Raw genomic sequence first — 23,264 nt, 5'->3', positions numbered from 1 at the left:
CGGAGGGACTTCAATCACATCAATGTAGAACTCAGTCTTCTTGGAAAGAAAAAAAAGAGGCTCCGGGTTGACAAATGGTGGGGTAACAGAAAGGAACTGGCTACCGTTCGGACTATTTGTAGTCATGTACAGAACATGATCAAGGGTGTTACACTGGGCTTCCGTTACAAGATGAGGTCTGTGTATGCTCACTTCCCCATCAACGTTGTTATCCAGGAGAATGGGTCTCTTGTTGAAATCCGAAATTTCTTGGGTGAAAAATACATCCGCAGGGTTCGGATGAGACCAGGTGTTGCTTGTTCAGTATCTCAAGCCCAGAAAGATGAATTAATCCTTGAAGGAAATGACATTGAGCTTGTTTCAAATTCAGCGGCTTTGATTCAGCAAGCCACAACAGTTAAAAACAAGGATATCAGGAAATTTTTGGATGGTATCTATGTCTCTGAAAAAGGAACTGTTCAGCAGGCTGATGAATAAGATCTAAGAGTTACCTGGCTACAGAAAGAAGATGCCAGATGACACTTAAGACCTACTCGTGATATTTAAATGATGCAATAAAAGACCTATTGATTTGGAAAAACAAAAAACAAAAAACAAAAAAAACATGACTTTCTTAGTAGGAAAGGCTATTGTTTTAGATTTTACTGGTGTGTAACAAATTACCACACACTTAGTGTCTTAAGACAGCACAGATTTATTATCTCGCTTTTTGTGGGGTACAAGTTAGCAAGGTCTTCTACTGATACCGCAGCAGGTGACATCACAATATTGGCCATTGCTGCAGCCCCATCTGAGGCAGGGGGGTTCTCTTCCAGCCTCCCTGGTTGTTGACAAAATGCATTTCTTTGTGGCTGTGGGACTGAAATCTCCTGTTTGCTTGTTGGCTGTCAGCTGAGGGTCACTCTTGGCAACCAGAGGCCCCTTTCCTTGAGGCCAGCGGTGCACGGTGTTTCTGGAACTCCACCTTCTTTTAAAGGGCTCACCTGATTAAGTCAGGCCCACCCAGGATAATCTCCCTTTTGATTTATCAAAATCAACTGACCAGGAACCTCAATCACAGCTGCGCAATCCTTTGTTCCGTGAAATGTGGCATGGCTGTGGGAGTGACATGCCATCACGTTCACTCAGAGGCAGGTGGTCTACAGGGCGTGTGCGCCGGGGGGGAATCTTGGGGGCCACCTTCGAGTTCTCCCTATGACAGTTTCAGGCCAGAGAACCAAATACGGTAGAGCCTCCCAGCAGAAAAGCCTTTCCAAGTTCCTTATCTGTCTTTGTAACTTGTTGAAAGAAGCCCCTGGGAGGGGATGAGGGGGTCCTGTGCTTCCTCATTGCTGTGTGGCCTCGCTGGCTTCCTGTGTGCACTTGGCATCCTCAGGCTAAGTGGGCATCCCGTTGTGTTGCAGAGTGATCGGGAGTCAGAGGCCGCCTCTACCAGCGCTCAGCCCCCGAGGCGCTCCTGGAGCACGTGCCAGGCTCTGTTCGGTCCCCTCCAGCCTGTTCTTTCAGTTCCGGAGGATTTCCTATTTCTATGTTTAGACACTAAACCTTTTTCATTAACATGTGCTCACTGTGGAATAATTAGACACACCTAAGAAGAAAAAGTAGAGTAAATGAGCTTAAAGAACATAAAAAGCGTCCTCAACCATGCCACACATATTGCTATTATTTTGTTTTAGAGCTTTTAAGACTATTTTCATGGATACTTTAACTTATTTGTCTTATATTTATATATATATTTTTTTGAGGCAGGGGTTGGGGGTGGTTTACGCAGTTTAGCCCAACCTGGGCTCAACCTCCTGGGCTCGATCCATCCTCCCGCCTCAGCCTCCTGAGTAGCTGGGATTACAGGCGTGTGCCACCCTACTCAGCTCGACAAGCTATGTTATTTACTTATTTACTTATTTATTTACATATTTATTTATTTTTCAAACGGGGTCTTGCTCTGTCACCCAGGCTGGACTGTAGTGGCACAAACACAGCTCACTGCAGTCTCGACCTCCTGGGCTCCAGCGATTCTCCCACCTCAGGCTCCGGAGCAGCTAGAACCACGGGTGCGTACCACCACGCCTGGCTAATTTTGGTATTTTTTGTAGAGACGCGTTTCGCCATATTGCCCAGGTTGATCTCGAACTCCTCTTGCCTAGGCCTCACAAACTGCTGGGGTTGCAGGAGTAAGCCACCGCGCCTGGCCGAGCTCTTTTTTTGTTGTTTTTTTGTTTTTTTGTTTTGTTTTGTTTTTGTTTTTGAGACGGAGTCTCGCTCTGTCGCCCAGGCTGGAGTGCAGTGATGCGATCTCAGCTCACTGCAAGCTCCGCCTCCCGGGTTCACGCCATTCTCCTGCCTCAGCCTCCCAAGTAGCTGGGACTAGAGGCGCCCGCCACCACGCCCGGCTAATTTTTTTGTGTTTTTAGTAGAGACGGGGTTTCACTGTGTTAGCCAGGATGGTCTCGATCTCCTGACCGCGTGATCCGCCCGCCTCGGCCTCCCAAAGTGCTGGGATTACAGGCGTGAGCCACCGCGCCCGGCCCCGAGCTATGTTTTAATAAGAATACTTTGCATTGTGTTTTATAACTTGCCTTTTAAAAAGTACTTAACTTCGCTGGAAAGATTCCATAGTAAAAAGAAAAAGAAAAAAATACTTAACAAAGGTACTGTGATGCCACTCATTTCTACATTTTATTTTTCGCCTTTATGAAATTGTAAACAAAGAGCCACAGGCCACTCGTGGGTAGGGGAGGGGTCGCCCTTCAAAACGCCACCAGGGGACCCTATGGCCGTGTTTTTCGTTAACCGTTCACAGCTCCCTCTAGGAACCTTCAGATGCTCTATGATGAGTGCAGTTTTCCGCGACTCTTTCAAATTCTTGGGTCGCCGCTGCACACGTGACCACTTGGGGGCGCTCAGGACTCCACCGCGGCGCGGCTCTGGTCCTGGCGGGGGCGCGATGCAGGCTTGGCGCTGTGCAGATCGCGCTGCCCGGGGTCCCTCGCCCCGGGATCTCGGCGCGCAGGTCTTGCAGCGCCAGACGCAGCGGAGCCCCGGCCCAGGGCTGCAGGAGGAGAGGGGACCTGGGCCCGCCGGAACTCCCTGTATACCACAACCAGACCGGAGCAGGACTGGTATCGGGGGAAGAAGAAAACAGCCCACAACACCATTTTTATTGTTCCAGTGTTTGGAAGAACTCTAGATATCTAAGCAGCCACTGTTGTTGAACATTTAGAGTCAGATTTTTTTTTCCCCCATTGCAAGATTATCCTTGTGGCTCAATCTCTGTATAACATAATGATTATATAGAGAAATAAATATCTAGTGTAGTTAATGGGCCAAAATTCTATATATTTTTTTCTTTTTTTGAGATGGAGTCTCGCTCTGTCGCCAGGCTGGAGTGCAATGGCGTGATCTCCGCTCACTGCATCTCCGCCTCCCAGGTTCAAGCGATTCTCCTGCCTCAGCCTCCCGAGTAGCTGGGATTACAGGCGTGAGTCAACGCGCCCGGCCAATTCTGTAACTATTTTTTGTTTGTTTGTTTGAAACGGAGTCTCAGTCGCCCAGGCTGAAGTGCAGTGGCGTGATCTCTGCTCACTGCAACCTCCGCCTCCTGGTTCAAGCAATTCTCTGCCTCAGCCTCCCGAGTAGCTGGGATTACAGGCGCCCGCCACCACGCCTGGCAATTTTTGTATTTTTAGTAGAGACGGGGTTTTACCATCTTGGCCAGGCTGGTCTTGAAACTCCTGACTTCATGATCCACCCGCCTTGGCCGCCCAAAGTGATGGGATTACAGGCTGAGCCACCGCACCCGGCCCAATTCTGGGGCTTTTAAAGGTACACATAGGCAAATTACTCTCCGGAAAGTGTCGGAAAATTACTGAAGTGTCATTTTCTGGGGTAAATACCCGTTTTCTGATGGCCATGGAAAAATAGGCTGCAGATACATAAAGGGTGGGCTTTAGAGCTGAAGTTTAAATAGGCGACAGGAAGAGGAGAAGAGTTCTCGGTAGCAGACAGGGGTCTCGCAGAAATGGGTTGCCGGTTTTGCGGTGAAATGCGGCAGGTTTTATAGAAGAGCTTGAGGAGGCGGTGTCTCATTTACATAGGGCCCCAAAGATTGGTTGGATCAGGTGTTTCATTTGCATAAGGCGAGAAAAACTGATTAGGGCTAGGTGTCATTTTCGTAGGGGGAGAGAAGCTGGCCGCCCCCAACCCCAATCTTTTATTATGCAGATGGTTCTCTACCTGGCCCGGGCCATGTTGCCTGTTTCTTTACAGGTGGTGAAAAAAAAAAAAAGGGAAGATGGAGCCTCCATGTTCAACGTACCTGGTCCCAGATAGCCGTTTTCTATTGGCACAGCTGCCGGCATTCACCCGTGCAAACTTCCAGCTTGCCTATCTATGTTTGCAACTCAATTTTTCAGGCTGCTTTTTGTTAGAAAAGAAATGACTTCGGGCTGCTTTTTGTTAAAAGGTTAGTTGGCCGGGCGCAGCAGCTCACACCTGTAATCCTAGCACTTTGGGAGGCCGAGACGGGCGGATCACGAGGTCAAGAGATCGAGATCGTCCTGGCTAACACGGTGAAACCTCGTCTCTACTAAAAATACAAAAAATTAGCCGGGCATTGGTGGCGGGTGCCTGTAGTCCCAGCTACTCGGGAGGCTGAGGCAGGAGAATGGCGTGAACCCGGGAGGCGGAGCTTGCAGTGAGCGAAGATCGTGCCACTGCACTCCAGCCTGGGCGACAGAGTGAGACTCTATCTCAAAAAAAAAAAAAAAAAAAAAAGGACTCTGTTGCCCTTGCTATCTGCCTAAATAATTTCTATCTCTTGTATCACTACCAATTTACAGCTATTTATGTTCCCACTTACTCTGGTGTAAGGCTTCATTCGCTCAGCATGATGTTTTTGAGATTCCTCTACGTTGTTGAATTCATCAGCAGTTTGTTCCTATTAGTTGCTGAGTAATATTCCACGATGAATCCATTTATTGTTGATAGATATCTGGGCTTGCTCCGGGCTTTTTGTTTTTTGTTTTTTGTTTTGTAATTATACATAACGCTGCAATGAACATTTGTGTACAGTCTGCGTGGATATAGACTCTTAATAAATGCCTAGGAGTAGAATTGCCGGTCACAGAAAATGTGTACGTTTAGTTGGATAAAAAACTTTTGCCCATAGTGGTTGTACTATTTTTCTCCTATCATCAATGTACAAGCGTTTTGGTTACTACCTCCGTGGCAACATTTGGTAGTGACCATTTATTTATTTGTTTTAACTTCTAGCCATTTTTTTTTTAGACGGAGTCTCGCTCTGTCGCCAGGCTGGAGTGCAGTGGTGCGATCTCGGCTCACTGCAACCTCCGCCTCCCAGGTTCAAGCGATTCTCCTGCCTCAGCCTCCCGAGGAGCTGGGACTACAGGCGCGTGCCACCACGCCTGTGGTGTTTTTTTACGCCTGGTGTTTTTCACGCCTGGCTAATTTTTGTATTTTTAGTGGAGACGGGGGTTTCACCATGTTGGTCAGGCTGGTCTCGATCTCCTGACCTCGTGATCCGCCCGCCTCGGCCTCCCAAAATGCTGGGATTACTGGCGTGAGCCCCCGCGCCCGGCCGGGATTATCCTGTTCTTGCGGCTGAGTGGTGCTCTGCTGCGCGCATCCACCTCGTTGCCTCCACCTACTCCTTCACTGACGGCCGCTGCCTTTGCTCGCAGATCTGGGCTGTTGTGAACAGCGCTGCGGGAAACGCGGCGGCACAGACATCTCTCGGGCAAACCGGGGATGCGATACGGATACTTCCTCCGTCATTTCCACTCCCATTTCTCCAGGCCCTGAAGCTCCATCTCCACGCCCGAACTCGTGGCCTCCCATTCCCCAGGCAGCTTCTCCCGAATGTCCCCTCTCAGAAACCGGTGCCAGCGCGTCCCTGCTGTGCCACCCCCAAGCCCACTGTCAGCCCCGCACAGTTCCGCGTCCGCCGTCTCCTCTCCCTGCGGTCGCGCCGCACCCTCTCGTCCGGTCTCCCATGCCCCCTTATGCTACCGCATCGGGCATGAAAACTTCCTTTTCTTTCTTTTCTTCTTTTTGTTCAAGACGTTTCCCTCTGTCACCTAGGCTGGAGTGCAGTGGTGCGATCACAGCTCACTGCAGCCTCCGCCTCCTAGGCTCAAATGAGTCTCTTACCTCAGCCTCCCAGGTAGCTGGGACTACAGGCATATGCCACCACACCTGGCTGATTTTTATTCTTCTATGTTTTAGTAGAGATGGGGTCTCCGTACGTTGTACAGGCTGGTCTGCAACTGCTGGGTTCCGGCGATCCTACTGCCTCAGCCTTCCAAGTCTGGAAGCTCCTTTTCTTATGTGCTCAGCCCCATTAGCCAAGCTTAAAGGGGCACATGGACAAAGCTCAGGATTATAATCAGAAATAGAACACGGCTGGGTGCGTCGGCTCACACCTGAAGTCCCAGAACTTTTGGGAGGGAGAGGTGGGTGGATTGATTGAGTCCAGGTGTTTGAGACCAGTGTGGGCAACAAAATGAGACCTTGTTTCTATTGATAAAAACAACAACAACAGGAGAGACACTTGCCACGCGTGACAGGCGACCAGGGGAAAAGCAGAAGGAGAATGTGGAGTCCCAGCATCCGCTGTTCTGAGAGCCTGAGGGCCTCCTCCAGGAACTGCACCTTCGCAGGGACCCGGCACTTCGCTCTCTTCTCGGACACCGCGGGCGGATGTGTGCACAGACTTAAGGCCTCCAAAGTCTATTTTAGTGGATGCTGTGGATGATTTCCCATCTTGGTGCACACTCTCTCATAAAACACCCGCTCACTTACATGAAGATGTTCTTAGTTATGCTCGTAGCACAGTCATGCCCACCTCATGCAAGTCACATCCGCAGACTTAGTCCCTGCTTGCACGTCTACCTACGCTGCCACTTGACCTAATTATAGGCCACAGTCAGAAGGAACCTCTTGCTGTTGGCGCCATCTCCTGCCTGTAGGCGGAGGTGAAGGCCTGGCCCCGAGAAGGCCGAAAGATTCCCTTTCCTAGGGGGCGGGGATAACAGGAGGTCTGGGAATCTGGGTGGGAACAATAGCAGAACTCATATTTTTCCTAAAAACGAACTGAAATAGGGTTTTCCATTCTGAAAGGAGGCTACAGTCCACAGTGGAATTAACAGGACCTTTATTGCTAATGGAAATCACAGATGCGGCTGAGGCGGGAGGATCGCAGGAGCCCCAGGGGTGGAGGCTGCAGTGAGCCAAGGTTGTGCCACTGCACTCCAGCCTGGGCAGCAGAGGCGGACTGTCTCAAACACCAGCAAAACACAAAGAAATCACAGATCCTTTCATATCACATGTCAAATCATAGTTCTTGTAGGCACTTTGAAATATCACTTATGCTCATTAGTACTTAAAAATTATGGTAATTGGCCTGGCAGTGTGACTCACAGCTGTAATTCCAGCTATTTGGGAGGCCAAGGTATTTGAATCGCTTGAGGCCAGGAGTTTGAGACCAGCAAGGGCAACATAGAGAGACCCCATCTCTACAAAAAATGCAAAATATTAGCCAGAAATGGTGGCATGCACCTGTAGCCCCAACTACTTGAGATGCTGAGGTGGGAGGATCCCTTTAGCCCAGGAGGTCATGGCTGCAGTGAGCTAGGTTCTTACCACTGCTCTCCAGCCTTAGCAACAGAGCAAGACCCTGTCTCAAAAAACCAAAACCAAAACCAAAAACAAACAGAAAGAAAGCATTATTCTGAGAAGGAGTCCATAACTTTCACCAGACTGGTAGTCCATGGCCGCCCATCTTTAAAAGGGCTCAGACTCGGCTGGGCGTGGTGGCTCACACCTGTAATCTCAGCCCTTTGGGAGGCTGAGGCAGGTGGATCCCTGGAGGTTAGGAGTTCAAGACCAGCCTGACCAACATGGTGAAACCCCATCTCTACTAAAAATACAAAAAATTAGCCAGGCGTGGTGGCGGGTGCCTGTAATCCCAGCTACTCAGGAGGCTGAGGCAGGAGAATCACTTGAACCTGGGAGACAGAGGTTGCAGTGAGCTGAGATGATGCCACTGCACTCCAGCCTGGGCAAAAAGAGTGAAACTCTGTCTCGAAAGAAAAAAAAAAGCCTCAGAGTCTTGCAAATAGTACAAAAGGGTTGTGGGTCAACGGTGGAACATGAAGTCCGCCTTTGATAAATGAGTGAGTGACTTTCAGAGAACCAAAAGCCCACAGATCCAAGGGTAGTCAAGTAGGGCTGCTAGAAGAGCCCCATGCTTGTGAGTCCGGAGGGAGGTGCTGGTGGCCTCATCCAGGGCACTGTCAGGGGACAGGTTGGTGACAGCTGAGGTGCCACCCGGGACTGGCCAGGGCCAGAGGTGATTGAACTTTTGCAACGGATGTCCCCAGCTGAGAGTGAGGACTGTGCAGGGTTGGCTTGTTGAATGAATGAAGGATTATTACCAGTCATATATTTTCTTTCCATTCATTCATTCATCTATTTATGTGCCTAACTCCTGTCCCACATCCTGTCTAGGTGCTAAGGGGACAAAGGTTCCCGGCCTCAGCGCACTCTCAGATTCACGGGGAGACAGAACTGAGACTGAGAGCTGCTTCCTCTCCCTCTCTCGTGGGGATACAGTGAGAAGGCAGCTGGGCAGAAATCAGGAAGACGATCCTTACCAAGAACTCCAGTGTGCTGCACCCTGATCTAGACTTCCCACCTGCAAAACTGTGAGAAATCAATGTTCATTGTTTGAGCAGCCCAGCATGTGGTATTGTGTTACAGCAACCCGAACCAAGACAAAGGCTCTCAGCTGGGGAGACAGAAACTCATCTGGAGCCTGCACGCCCCCTGGGGAGGGGAAGATGCCTGTCGACCTGGACAGAGGGCCTGGACAGAGGCAGCCCTGGGCTGAGTTGGCCCTTGCTTGCCACTTCTGCTCGGGGGCACTGGGACAGGATCCCAGAAGGTTCCAGAATGCATGTCAAGCAAGCAGCAGTCCCTGTGGAGTTTGGGGTAACACGCACAGAGCAAGACATGGCAGAAAAGCAGCATCAGGATGGCTTTAGGGCGGGGAGCTGCTGGAAGGTGGCAGACAGAGTGAGCAGGGGCAGGAGATGGGCCAGCGAGGCACCCGCTGACATGGAAGTGCCGTCATGCGCTGCACAGCGACCTTCCAGGCAAGGAGGGACACATGCATGACAGTGGTCCCATGACTATGACGGAGCTGAAGAACTCCTATGGCCTAGGGATGTCATAGCCGTGGTACTGTCGTAGCACAGACATCACTCGTGGGAGCGACGGGCTATGCCACCCAGCCTAGGGGTAAATGAGGTGCACCGTCCAAGAGCCACCTAATGACCATTTCTCAGAATGCATCCTTGTTGTTAAGGGGCCCGTGACTGTATGTCTTGGGAAGCAACACGTGACTGTTGTCCGGCCCTGCACTGACTGCCCAGCGAGTGCTCAGAATGCATTAGATATGGGGTGGACAGAGGAAGAGGACAGCACCAGCACCCAGACAGCAACCGCCCTTGGAATCACCATTTCCTGAACCAGGGGACCTCCCCAGCCACCCACACCAAAGCCTAAACTCTCATACCTCCTCTCTCTAAAGCAGGGGTCTGCAAGCTTTCTCTGCAAGGGCCACGTACGGAATCTTTTCAGTTTTGTCGGAAGTACCCACGTCTGCCCTTTTGGTGCCAAAGCCAGTAAAGGTGACACATAACGAGAGGGAGGGGCTGTGTGCCAATGGGACATGTGTGCCAATGGGAGTTGACTCACAGACACCAACATTTGAATTTCATCTAATTTTTACATGTCATGAAATATTATTCTTTTTATTTTTTTAACCAGTAAAAAATGTTCTTAGCTTGCTGGGCTGGAGAGAAATAGGTTGCAGGCTGGATTTGGCCTGAGGGTAGTTTGCTGACCAAGGGAAAGGGAAAAAACCAAACTTGCTCTAACCCACCTCTCTCCCTCCAGTCCCATGCAGTCGCACTTTCCTTATTTTTTTATTTTTTATTTTTATTTTATTTTATTTTTTTTTTGAGACAGGGTCTTGCTCTGTCGTCCAGGCTGGAGTGCAGTGGCATGATCTCAGCTCACTGCAATTCTCCTGCCTCAGCCTCCCAAGTAGCTGGGATTACAGGCACACACCACCATGCCTGGCCAATTTTTCTATCTTTAGTAGAGATGGGGTTTCACCACGTTGGCCAGGCTGGTCTTGAACTCCTGACCTCAGGTGACCCGCCCACCTCAGCCTCCCAAAGTGCTGGGATTACAGGCATGAGCCACCGTGCCCGGCTTTTATTTTTTATTTTTGGGTAACAACAAAATTATCTCCACCATTAATTTTTCTTCCTTTTGACTTGGTTTTCTATTATACAGGTAACTCTGTTCTCTCCACTGAAACGCCGCCATTACCATGTGCTCAATTCCCAAACACATTCGAGTCTCTTTATTGATTCAGTTCCACTCCATTGATCTTCCTGGTTCTTCCTGCACCAGGACCAAGTTATTACAGTTAGTAATACATGGAGGCTTGGGCCGGGCGCGGTGGCTCACGCCTGTAATCCCAGCACTTCGGGAGGCCGAGGCGGGTGGATCACGAGGTCAGGAGTTCGAGACCAGCCTAACCAACATGGTGAAACCCCGTCTCTACTAAAAATACAAAAATTAGCCGGGCGTGGTGGTGTGCGCCTGTGATCTCAGCTACTTGGGAGGCTGAGGCGGGAACGTTGCTTGAACCCGGGGGGCGGAGGTTGCAGTGAGCCAAGATCGTGTCATTGCAGCCTAGGGCACAGAGTGAGACTTTGCAGGACTACGCGGCCCCGAACTGACGGGGTCTGCCCTGGTTTATTTATTTTTATCTTTCTTTAAAGTAAAGAGTGCAGAAGGCTTCCCCTCCTCTCACGCCGCCTCCCCAAAGAGGGCCAATGTGGGTGACTTTCTGACGTTCTGAGTGTCCCCCAAAGCAAATCCCGAGACCTGAGCTTCGCGAACCTTCTCTGCCGGGGCGCTGGTGGAGCCGTTTCCCAGCCGGTGCCTCTGGCCCAGCGAATCCTGCTGGAAGGCGGTGGTTCTGCGATGCCCTGTGGATTCGCCCCACCGCCTTGTTGGCCCGGGGACCCTGGGGATGTTTTATAAGGAAGGAAAAGATGCAGGTGAACCCCCGGAGGAAGGTAGCGTGGCCGAGCGGTCTAAGGCGCTGGATTAAGGCTCCAGTCTCTTCGGAGGCGTGGGTTCGAATCCCACCGCTGCCAGCTTGTTGTGGTTTGCCCATTTTGTCCCCCAGTTCGTTGGAACTCTCCCTGGGCCGCACCCTTGTTCGGGATCTGGATTCCATTTGGCAGCGCGCAGCTGTCCAGTAGACGGGCTTTGTGCGAAGTTCGTCGGCGCTGGTGTCCACAGCAAGTGAAGTGGGTTCAGTTCGTCCCAGGTTCCAATGGTTGAGGCGGAAAGGCAAAGGTATAAATACCCTTGATAGCCTTTTTTCCTTAACCAGGTGGAGATAGCGGTGGAGTGTTGTAGGCAAGTCCTCAGTGTAACAAAACTGAGGTAATGAGGTAAAAAGCAGGAGGAGGTGTTTCCGCCCGGTTTCGAACCGGGGACCTTTCGCGTGTGAGGCGAACGTGATAACCACTACACTACGGAAACCCGCATGGGATTCCTGTGCCCTCACAATGAGACACCACACAGGGCCGTATTTTATTTCTCATCATAATTCAGAGCTTCCTCCAGGCGTCCCTGTGAGCTTTGTTAATGAGCATGAACACACAAAAAAAGGACGTTTCAGCACCTGGAAGGCTGAGGCGGGAGGACGGCTGGAGCCCAGGAGGTCCAGGCTGCACTGAGCTATGATTGCAGCACTGCACTCCAGCATGGGCGACAGAGCAAGATCTTGTCTCGAAAGAGAGAAAAGAAAGAAACAAGAAAAGGAAGTTTTCATGTGCAATGTGGTGGCATAAGTGGAAACGGGAGTCTTGAGAGAGGATGTGGCAGCAACAGTGGGCATGGGGGTTGAACAGCAGGGGCGCGCTGGCACCATTTTCAAAGAGAAGAGACATTTAGAAGAAGCTGCTTGGGGAATATGAGGACATGCGTTCGTGAGTAGAGCTGAAGCTCGTGGGTGGGTCTAGAGAAATTGGAGTGGAATGAAAGAGGAAGTAGCCTAAAACACCATTGTTATTGTTCCATTGTTTGGTAGAACTCTAGATTTTCCTAGCAGCCACTGCTGTCGGACATTTAGGGTAATTTCCTCCCATCAACAATGTGCAAGCGTTATGAAAGCTACACCCTTGGCAACATTTGGCACTTTTCATTGATTATTACTTTTTTAACTTCTAGCCATTTATGGGTATGTAGTATTCCTTATGGTTTAAGTTTGCATTCAGCTGATGAGAAAAGATGGGCACCCTTTCATGGGTTTATGGCTCATGTGTTTATCTTACTGTGTGAAGTGTCTCTTTAAATATCTTGTCCGTTAAAAACGAGCAAAGAAAAAAACACATAAACAAACAGAAAACCCCAAGAAACAAAAACCAAGGAACTGGTCTGGCGTGGCTGCTCACACCTGTAATTCCAGAACTCTGGGAGGGCGAGGTGTGCGAATTGTTTGAGCTCATGAGTTGAGACCAGTCTGGGCAACACTGGGACATCATCTCTACAGAACATCCAAAAATTAGCTGGGAGTGGTGGCGTTCACTTGCGGTTTCTGTAGGTACTCGGGAGGCTGAGGTGAGAGTATTGATTGAGCCTGAGAGATGGAGGCTGCAGTGAGCAGAGATCTCGCTGCTGCACTCCAGTCTGGGTAACAGAGCAAGACCCTGTTCCAAGAAAAAAAAAAAAAAAAAAAAAAAAAAAAAGACTCTCCTATGTTTTTTTTAATTCTGGAAACTTCTAAATTTCAGCTTGTATGTTTAAGTGTAAATTCTGTTTCATATAATTTTTCTGTTATGGTATGAGGTTGGAATTAAGGTTAATTTCTTTCCCCTATGGATATCCAGTTGTTCCTGAACCCATTTGTTGCAAAGACGCTATTTCCACATTGAATTGCTTTGGTGCCTTTGGTGAAAATCAAATAACTGCATATATGTGGGCCCAAATTCTTTTTGTTCATTTTTTGCTTTTTAATTAAAAATTTCAAATAGGACAGGCATGGTGGCTCACCCCTGTAATCCTAGCGTTTTGGTAGGCTGAGGCAGGAGGATTGTTTGAGGCCAGGAGTTGGAAACCAGCCAGTGCAACATAGCAAGACCACGTCTCTACAAAAAAACAAACAAAAAAAAAGTTAGCTGGTCATCAAGGCTGCAGTGAGCTGTAATCACACCAGGGCACTGCTACTGGATGCTACTGGATGACAGAGTGAATCCCTGTCTCCAAATAAATAAACAAATAAGTAAATTAATACATCTTTGCATTAGATGAATATGCCCTGTTTTGTTTATCCATTCATCAAAGAATGAACATTTATGTTGTTTCCAATTTTTTTTTTTTTTTTTTTTGAGAGAGATTCTCACTCTTGTCACTCAGGCTGGAGTACAGAGGTGCCATCATAGCTCACTACAATCTCCACCTCCTTGGTTCAAGTGATCCTTCCACCTCAGCCTCACAAGCAGCTGGGACCATAGGTGCACACCACCACACCTGGCTAATTTTTGTAATTTTTGTAGAGACTTGGTCCCTATGTTGCCCAGGCTGGTCTGGAACTCCTGGCCTCAAGCGGTCCACCCACCTTGGCCTCCCAAAGTGTTGGGATTGCAGGCATGGGACACCTTGCCTAGCCTTTGTTTCCACTTTTTCGCTATAATGAAAAATGATACCATATATATTTTGTGTACATTTTTTATGTGAACCAAGGTTTTCAACTCACTTTTATATATACCTAGGAGTGGAATTGATGGATTGTATAGTAACCCTATGTTTAACTTTTTTGTATAGAAAGTGAAACTTGTTAGCAATTCCACTACCACCATTTATTTACATGACATTTCCAGAAAAGGCAGATGAAAACAGAGAGAAAGCAGATCACTTCTTCTGTACCACTGAGGCCGAGAGCCAGTATTGGCTGCAGATGGGCATGTTGGAAATCTTTGTGGTAACGGAACTGTTTTAAAAGTGGGTTGTGGTGATGGTTGCAGAATCCTATGCGGTGACTAAAAATCATTGAGCTGTAAACTTACAATGAGTGGATTTTATTGTATTGAACGGTGCCCCAATAAAGCTGTTATGGAATGCTAAAACATAAAGCAAACCCCCAAACACAGCAGCGAGGCAGTTAGTGTTTCCCAGGGATCAGCTGAGTGACAGTTGCAGTGTGCAAAATGATTCCTGTGACCCAGAGCGTAATTAATGTTTACAGAATGCTTTAATGCAGCCTTGGAGAGTAGGTAACTTGCACCTTGAAACTTGAAGTTCTTGCTAGTGTTGCTTGTAATTAAGCTAAAGTAGTTGTATAAATAATCAAGATGTGAGTAAATTTACGGAGATGCCAAGTAAATGAAGATGAGCGACCACCGCGAGACTGAAGCTGGGAGGGGCGTGATGGAAGTCATCCAATCCAAAACTGCCGGAATGGAGACCTTGCCAATGAATGGGTTTAAAAAACGAAAAGCGTATGTTACAGAAACGAAATGAGGATCCGTCACAGGATCGTTTATGGCCAACACTCAACACCGGCACGTCCACCCAGTAATGTGCGTCTGCGGGAGGCGCCAAGGTGTGCTGCTGTGTTTTGTGTGTAATGTGCAAAGTCCTGGTCCTTGAGGAGATGGGGGCACTGGCTTTTATTTTCCACAGCTGTCTTTTTAAATCTAGGAGAGAAAAGCTTCTGTTGACGAGCGCTCGGGGCCGCAGGAGGGTCGTGGTGTTGAGTGTGCTGGCCTCTGCAGGGGCCGCCTGGGCGGGTCAGCTCCTCCGCTGGCTGTCAAGGTGCGAGTTACACAACCCCGGGAGGGGCAGTTCCTCGTCTGTAGAATGGGGTGAGAGCAGCGCCTTTCTTACGGGTGGGTGAGCAGGGTTAGAGCAATTAACACACGCACTAGCACTGGGTAGGACTGAAGAAACACTCACGGAATCTACAGCTGTGCCAAGGCAGCTCAGTTCCAGGCCCAGGGGACACAGCAGGAAGGAAACAAAACGCACGGATCCTGCTCCCCAGAGGGGAAGGGTGGGGGTGAGGAACAAGGGAAGACCGAGGCCACACAGGCGGACAACGGTGGACGGCACTGCGCGATGGAGAGGGGCCTCCACCCAGGGAGATGTGGAAGAGGCGGCGCGAGGGCGCACGGGGCTGCAGGGGAAAGGCGGGTGCGGGGCCTGCAGGGGCCGAGCAGGAGGCTGGGGGAGGATTCATTGGAACTCGCCTTGGGCCCCACGCTTGCTCAGGATCTGGATTCCACTTGGCAGCGCGCAGCCGTCCAGTGGACGGGCTTCGTGCGAAGTTCGTCGGCGCCGCTGTCCACGGCAAGTGAGGTGAGTTCAGTTCTTCCCAGGTACCTCAACCGTTGAGGAAAGGCTACGGTATAAATACCCCTGATGGCCTTTTCTTCATAACCAGGTGGAGATAGTGGTGAGGTGTTCCAGGCTAGTTTTCTGTGTAATAACTTTGGAGTAATAAGATGAAAAGCATAAGATTGTGTTTCCGCCCGGTTTCGAACCGGGGACCTTTCGCGTGTTAGGCGAACGTGATAACCACTACACTACGGAAACTTGCACGAGTCTTCTGGCCCACCATAATGAGCCACCACACAAGGCCGTATTTTATTTCTCATGGTAATTCTGAGCTTCCTCCATACGTCCCTTCGAGCTTGGCTAATGGGCATGAGCACACAAGAAAAGGACGTTTCAGCACTTGGAAGGCTGAGATGGATGGACGGCTGGAGCCCAGGAGGTCGAGGCTGCACTAAGCTATGATTGCGCCACTGCACTCCAGCCTGGGAGACAGAGCAAGACTCAGTCTCGAAAGAGAGAAAAGAAAGAAAAAGGGAGAGAGAGAGAAGCAAGAAAAGGAAGTTTTCATGCCCGATGTGGTGGCGTAAGCGGGCACGGGAGTCCTGAGAGCAGGTGTGGTGGCGACCTCAGAGAGACGTGAGGCAGTCGAGCTGTCTAGGGTTGACAGTGGGCTTGGGGGTTGGACAGCAGGGGCGCGCTGGCAGCGTTTTCTAAGAGAAGAGACTTTCAGAAGAAGCTGCTTGGGGAATATGAGGCCATGCGTTCGTGAGTGGAGCTGGAGCTTGTGTGCCTGGAGAAACTGGAGTGGAATGAAAGAGGAAGTAGCCTACAACACCATTTTTATTGTTCCATTGTTTGGTAGAGCTCTCGATTATCCAAGCAGCCACTGCTGTTGGACATTTCGGTTATTTTCCTCCCATCAACCATGTGAAAGCGTTATGAGGCTACTTCCTTGGCAGCATTTGGTACTTTTCACCTATTACGATGATTATTTTTTAACTTCTAGCCATTCTTCTGGGTATGTAGTATTTCCTCATGGTTTAAGTTTGCATTTAGCTGATGAGGAAAGAAGATAAGCACTTTTTCATATGTATGACTCATTTTTTTCATCTTCCCTTGTGAGGTGTCTCTTAAATATCTCTCCATTAAAAACAAAGAAACAAAAAACAAACATCCAAAAACTCCCCAAAAACCAAAAACGAGGAACTGCCCTCGCGTGCCAATTTAGAATCTGGCATCTTAAAAAAAAGAAAGAAAGAAAGAAAGAAAGAGAGAAAACCACGCCAGGCACGGTAGCTCCTGCCTGTAATCCCAGCACAGTGGAAGGCGCAGGTGGGTACATTGCTTGAGCTCAGGAGTTTGAGACCAGCCTGGGCAATGTGGCAAAACCCCAGCTCTATTTAAAAAAAAAAAAAAAAAAGGAAGAAAGAAAGAAAAAGGAAAACATAAAACCTAAAGCAAACCAATTTTTCATTTTGAAACAATTATAGTTTCACAGAAAGTGGCAAAGAAAACTAAAGGGAGGTCTGAGGCACTGGTCTTTCCCAGTGATGACGTCTTGCATAATTGTAGCACGGTAACAAAACCAGGAAAACGGCATTGGTACAATCCACAGAGCTTACTGGGACCCCTCCAGTTATACATGGATTCGTGTGTGTGTGTGTGTGCGTGTGTGTTTCTCTACACAGCAATTTTATCACATGTGTAGCTCCCTGTGACTATCACCGCAATCAAGATACAGAACTGTTCCATTATCACAGCCAGCACTACACTCTTAGAGCCACACACACCCCTACAGCGTCCCTTGTCCTCCAGTTCCTAACTCCTGACAGCCACGAATCTGTTTAATGTCTCTAAAAATTTGTTATGTGAAGAATGTTATACAAATGTAATAATACAGCACGTGGCCTCTAGCAACTGGCTTTTTTCATTTAGCATAATTCCCTTGAGATCCACTCTAATTGTATCAATACAGTAATTCATTTATTTTTATTGATGAGTAGCATTTCAAGCTATAAATATTCCACAGTTTGTTTAATTATCCACCAGTTGAAAGTTTGCATTGTTTTCAGTTTGGCTATTATATTGCTTTTCTCTGAGATAAACGGTTGAATGCAATTGCTAGGTCATATGCTCAGTGCATTTTTAGTTTCTGAAGAAATGACCAATCTATTTTCAGAGTGGCTGTATCTTTTCACATTTCTACGAGCCTTCTATGAGATTTGGTTTCTTTGCGCTCTTGCTGGTATTGACGTTATCTCATTTTTTTGAGACACCGGCAGGGGGCAGTAGAGGTGGGGAGTAGGGGGACTGCCCGGGCAGGGGTAAGGGGAGGGTCTCACTGTGCTTCCCAGGCTGCTCTTGAACTCCCGGGCTCAAGTGATCCTCCCGCCTCAGCTTCTGGGATGGCTGAGATCACAGCTTGCACAACTACGCCTGGCTGTTTTTTAATTTTAGCTGTTCCAATAGGTATATAGTGATAGCTCCCTTTCGTCTTAATTTGCATTTCCTGAATGGCTAGTGCTGTTGGACACCTTATGTACTTATTTGGTACCTTCATTTCCCTTTCTATATAATGTCTCTTCATATTTTTGCCCATTTTCTACATGGATTTTTTTCTCTTTTTAGAAATTGTAATAAAATATACACAACATAAAATTGCCATTTCAACAGTTTGAAATGTACATGTCAATAGCATTAAGTACATTCACATTCTTACATAATCATCACCACTAGCCTCAATGTTTTAATCATCCCATATAGAAACAGTATAGTCATTAAACAACAACTCCCTGTTCCTTCCTCACCCAGCCCCAGTAACTCCTGCTCTTCTGTCCCTATGAATCTGACCACACTATTCCTCGTAAGTGGAATCACACCATATTTGCTGTTTTGTGTCTGGCTTACTTCAGTCTGCGTAAGATTAAAGGTTCATCCATGTTGTAGCATATGTCCGGACTTCATTCGTTTTTAAGGCTGAGTAATAGCCCATCATGTGTATACACTACATTTTCTTTATCCACTCAATTATTCGATGGACATTTTGGTTGTTTTCACCTTTTGGCTGTTGTGAATAATGCTGCTATGAACACTGCTGTACAAATATCTTTTCCACTCCCTGCTTTTAATTCTTTTGTGTTTATACCCAGAAGCAGAATTTCTGGATCATATGGTAATTCTGTTTAAAGTTTTGAGGGCCCGTAAAACTATTTTCTACAGTGGCTGTATCATTTTACAATCCTGTCATTAACTCACAAGGGTTCCAATTTGTTCACATTCTCACCAACATTTGGTTATTTCCTGTTTTTCTGAAAATAGCCATGTTAATGACTGTGAGGTGGTATCTTCTTGTGGTTTTGATTTGCATTTCCCTGATGATTAATGATGTTGAGCATCTTTTCATGTGCTTATCCCCATTTCTGTATCTTCTTTGAAGAACTGTCTGTTCTACTCTTTTGTCCTTTATTTTATTGTTTGTTTGTTTGTTTTGAGATGGAGTCTCGCTTTGTGACCCAGGCTGGAGTTCAGCGGTGCAATCTCGGGTCATTGCAACCTCCGCCTCCCGGCTTCAAGCAATTCTCCTGCCTCGGCCTCCCGGGTAGCTGGGACTACAGGCACGTGCCACCACGCCCAGCTAATTTCTGTACTTTTAGTAGAGACAGGGTTTCACCATATTGGCCAGGCTGGTCTCGAACTCCTGGCCTCAAGTGATCCACCCGCTTTGGCCTCCCAAAATGCTGGGATTACAGGCATCAGCCACCGTGCATCCAGCCTTTACCCTTTATTTTAATTGGGTTATTTATTTTTTGTTGTTGAGTTGTGGGAGTTTTTCACATATTCTAGATATTCATCAGTTATCAGTCACGTAATTTGCTAGCAGTTTCTCCCATTATGTGGGTTGCCTTTTTGCTCCGTTAATAGTAGGCTTTGATGTACCAGTTGGTTGAATGTTTTTTGTTTTTTGGGGTTTTTTTTTGAGATGAAATCTCAAAGTTAGCTGCCCACCTAGGCCTCCCAAAGTGCTGGGATGACAGGCGTGAGCCACCGCGCCCAGCCTGTTGAGTGTTTAGTCACGAGAGGGTGTTGAATTTTGTCCAATACTTTTTCCGCGTCAATTGCATTTATCGTGTTGTTTCCTTCTTTCACTCTTTTAATATGTAGGATTTTTTCTCAGTGCTGAGTTTTGATTATTCTTTATATAGCCCAGCTACAAGTCCTTTGTCAAATATGTCCTTTGCAAATATTTTCTTTTCAAGTAGTTTTTGTTTTGTGTTGTTTTTGTGCTTTGAGACATAGTCTCACTCCGTCGCCCAGGCTGGAGTGCAGTGGTGCCGTCTCAGCTCACTGCAACCTACACCACCCGCGTTCAAGCAATTCTCCTGCCTCAGCCTCCCAAATAGCTGGGATTACAAGCCTGCACCACACACCCGGCTAATTTTTGTATATTTAGTAGAGACCGGGTTTCGCCATGTTGGTCAGGCTGGTCTGGAACTCCTGACCTCAAGGGACCTGCCCACCTCAGCCTCCCAAAGTGCTGGGATTACAAGCGTCAGCCACGCACCATGCTTCAAGCAGTTTTTGATAAAAGTGCAAAAGCAATACAATGGAGAAAGGATCGTGTTTTCAACAAATAGTGCTGGAGCAGCCATAGGCCAAACTAATGAACCTTAGCCAAGCCTCACAGCTGAGACAAAAATGAACCCAAAGGAGATCATGGGCTTTAATGTCAGATTTAAAACTATACAACTTCAAAAAGACATAGGAGAAAATCTAGACCTAGAGCTGGGTGAAGAGTTCTTTGACTTGACACCAAACAGGAAAAAAAAAAAAAAAAAAAGGTGAGTTGGACCTCACCACAAACAAACACTTCTCTGTGAAGACTCTGTCAGGATTAGAAGATGTGTTTGAAGTAAAACAAAAGATCTGGAGAATCATGGGTACTTTTGCAAGAGCAATGCTCTTTAGCCGTACACCTGAAAATTCTGGTGTCAGAGCTTAACCAACCTCTGCTCAGGAACACAGTTCACAGCAAAAAAAAAAAAAAAAAAAAAAAGGGAATGGATGTACAGGGTTTCTCTCTGCTCTTTTTTTGAAACGGAGTCTCGCTCTGTCGCCCAGGCTGGAGTGCAGTGGCGCAATCTCGGCTCACTGCAAGCTCCGCCTCCCGGGTTCACGCCCTTCTCCTGCCTCAGCCTCCCGAGTAGCTGGGACTACAGGCGCCCGCCACCACGCCCGGCTAATTTTTTGTTTTTAGTAGAAACGGGGTTTCACCGTGTTAGCCAGGCTGGTCTCGATCTCCTGACCTCGTGATCCGCCCGCCTCGGCCTCCCAAAGTGCTGGGATTACAGGCGTGAGCCACCGCGCTTGGCCGGCTCTGGTTTGTTTATTTTTATCTTTCTTTAAAGTGAGAGTGTAGAAGGCTTCCCCAGCACTCACGCCGGCTCCCCAAAGAGGGCCGATGTGGGTGACTTTGAGTGACCCCCCCAAAGCAGATCCCGAGGCCTGCGCTTCGCGAATCTTCTCCACCAGGGCGCTGGTGGAGCGGTTTCCCAGCCGGTGCCTCTGGCCCAGCGAATCGTACTGCAAGGCGGTGGTTCTGCAATGCCATGTGGATTCGCCCCAATGCCTTGTTGGCCCGGGGACCCTAACGATGTTGTATAAAGAAAGGAAATATGTAAGTATACGGCCAGGAGAAAGATAGCAAGGCCGAGCGGTCTAAGGCTCCGGATTAAGGCGCCGGTGTCGTCGGAGGCATGGGTTCGAATCCTACCTCTGCCAACTTGCTGTGATTTCTCCATTTTGTCCCCGCATGGGTTGCAAAAGGAGGATTCATTGGAACTCGCCTTGGGCCCCACGCTTGCTCGGGATCTGGATTCCACTTGGCAGCGCGCAGCCGTCCAGTGGACGGGCTTCGTGCGAAGTTCGTCGGCGCCGCTGTCCACGGCAAGTGAGGTGAGTTCAGTTCTTCCCAGGTACCTCAACCGTTGAGGAAAGGCTACGGTATAAATACCCCTGATGGCCTTTTCTTCATAACCAGGTGGAGATAGTGGTGAGGTGTTCCAGGCTAGTTTTCTGTGTAATAACTTTGGAGTAATAAGATGAAAAGCATAAGATTGTGTTTCCGCCCGGTTTCGAACCGGGGACCTTTCGCGTGTTAGGCGAACGTGATAACCACTACACTACGGAAACTTGCACGAGTCTTCTGGCCCACCATAATGAGCCACCACACAAGGCCGTATTTTATTTCTCATGGTAATTCTGAGCTTCCTCCACACGTCCCTTCGAGCTTGGCTAATGGGCATGAGCACACAAGAAAAGGACGTTTCAGCACTTGGAAGGCTGAGATGGATGGACGGCTGGAGCCCAGGAGGTCGAGGCTGCACTAAGCTATGATTGCGCCACTGCACTCCAGCCTGGGAGACAGAGCAAGACTCAGTCTCGAAAGAGAGAAAAGAAAGAAAAAGGGAGAGAGAGAGAAGCAAGAAAAGGAAGTTTTCATGCCCGATGTGGTGGCGTAAGCGGGCACGGGAGTCCTGAGAGCAGGTGTGGTGGCGACCTCAGAGAGACGTGAGGCAGTCGAGCTGTCTAGGGTTGACAGTGGGCTTGGGGGTTGGACAGCAGGGGCGCGCTGGCAGCGTTTTCTAAGAGAAGAGACTTTCAGAAGAAGCTGCTTGGGGAATATGAGGCCATGCGTTCGTGAGTGGAGCTGGAGCTTGTGTGCCTGGAGAAACTGGAGTGGAATGAAAGAGGAAGTAGCCTACAACACCATTTTTATTGTTCCATTGTTTGGTAGAGCTCTCGATTATCCAAGCAGCCACTGCTGTTGGACATTTCGGTTATTTTCCTCCCATCAACCATGTGAAAGCGTTATGAGGCTACCTCCTTGGCAGCATTTGGTACTTTTCACCTATTACGATGATTATGTTTAACTTCTAGCCATTCTTCTGGGTATGTAGTATTTCCTCATGGTTTAAGTTTGCATTTAGCTGATGAGGAAAGACGATAAGCACTTTTTCATGTGTATGACTCATTTTTTTCATCTTCCCTTGTGAGGTGTCTCTTAAATATCTCTTCCATTAAAAACAAAGAAACAAAAAACAAACATCCAAAAAATCCCCCAAACAAAAAGCAGAGGAACTGGCCTCGCGTGGTGGCTGACACCTGTAATTCCAGCACTTTGGGAGACCGAGGCAGATGGGTTATTTGAACCGATGAGTTCAAGGCCAGTCTGGGCAACATATTGGGACATCATCATCTCTACAGAAAATCCCAAAATTAGCCAGGAGTGGTGGCACACACCTGAAGTTTCTGTAGCTACTCGGGAGGCTAAGGTGGGAGTATGGGTTGAGCCTGGGAGTTTGAGGCTGGAGTAAGCAGAGATGTCGCTGCTGCACTGCTGCCAGGACAACAGAGCAAGACCCTGTTCCAAACACACACACCCACACACACACACACTCACACACACACACCAAACATGTGTCCGCACATGGTCTTTCGTCTGTGCACATGTACCCGTGATGGCCCTGTGTGTCCACATTTCCTCCTCTTATAAGGACACCTGTCAGATTGGATTGGGGTCCACCCTAGTGACCTCATTTTAGTGTGACCACCTCTTTAAAAGCCCTATGTCCAATACAGTCACATTCTGAGGGAAAGAGGATTGGAGTGCTAAGATGGATTTTGAGGGAAACATGATTCCACCACAGTAAGACCTTTCAGGCCTGAGATCTCCAGGTGAACAGAACGGCAGGGTCCAAACTGCAAAGGGAGGCTACGGGGGGGTTTCAAAAGTGTCACCTTTAGGCTAGAGGTGGGAG

General features: G+C 48.3%; 1 protein-coding gene and 4 non-coding genes across 5 annotated transcripts in view; 2 read left to right on the top strand and 3 right to left on the bottom strand.

Annotated features, from left to right (window-relative positions):
• LOC101138942 (large ribosomal subunit protein uL6-like) overlaps nt 1–603 on the top strand; it is a 727-nt gene extending 124 nt beyond the window's left edge. The window contains exon 1 of the mRNA XM_055387238.2: nt 1–603. This exon is cut by the window's left edge and continues 124 nt beyond it. Coding sequence (XP_055243213.1) covers nt 1–477 — 477 coding nt within the window. The 3' untranslated portion in view covers nt 478–603.
• Nucleotides 604–11,176: 10,573 nt separating this feature from the next.
• On the top strand, nt 11,177–11,258 carry TRNAL-AAG (transfer RNA leucine (anticodon AAG)). Its single transcript has one exon. It is a non-coding gene; the product is annotated as a tRNA-Leu (tRNA).
• A 321-nt stretch (nt 11,259–11,579) lies between these two features.
• On the bottom strand, nt 11,580–11,652 carry TRNAV-CAC (transfer RNA valine (anticodon CAC)). The gene has a single exon. It is a non-coding gene; the product is annotated as a tRNA-Val (tRNA).
• Nucleotides 11,653–15,632: 3,980 nt separating this feature from the next.
• On the bottom strand, nt 15,633–15,705 carry TRNAV-AAC (transfer RNA valine (anticodon AAC)). Its single transcript has one exon. It is a non-coding gene; the product is annotated as a tRNA-Val (tRNA).
• Nucleotides 15,706–21,563: 5,858 nt separating this feature from the next.
• Nucleotides 21,564–21,636, bottom strand: TRNAV-AAC (transfer RNA valine (anticodon AAC)). The gene has a single exon. It is a non-coding gene; the product is annotated as a tRNA-Val (tRNA).
• Between the last annotated feature and the right edge of the window lie 1,628 nt (nt 21,637–23,264).

Source organism: Gorilla gorilla, chromosome 4, assembly GCF_029281585.2.
Source record: "Gorilla gorilla gorilla isolate KB3781 chromosome 4, NHGRI_mGorGor1-v2.1_pri, whole genome shotgun sequence".
In the NCBI taxonomy this organism is placed as follows: Eukaryota; Metazoa; Chordata; class Mammalia; order Primates; family Hominidae; genus Gorilla; species Gorilla gorilla.
The sequence above is the reverse complement of the archived record's forward strand: the minus strand, read 5'-3'. Positions and strand labels throughout refer to the sequence as shown.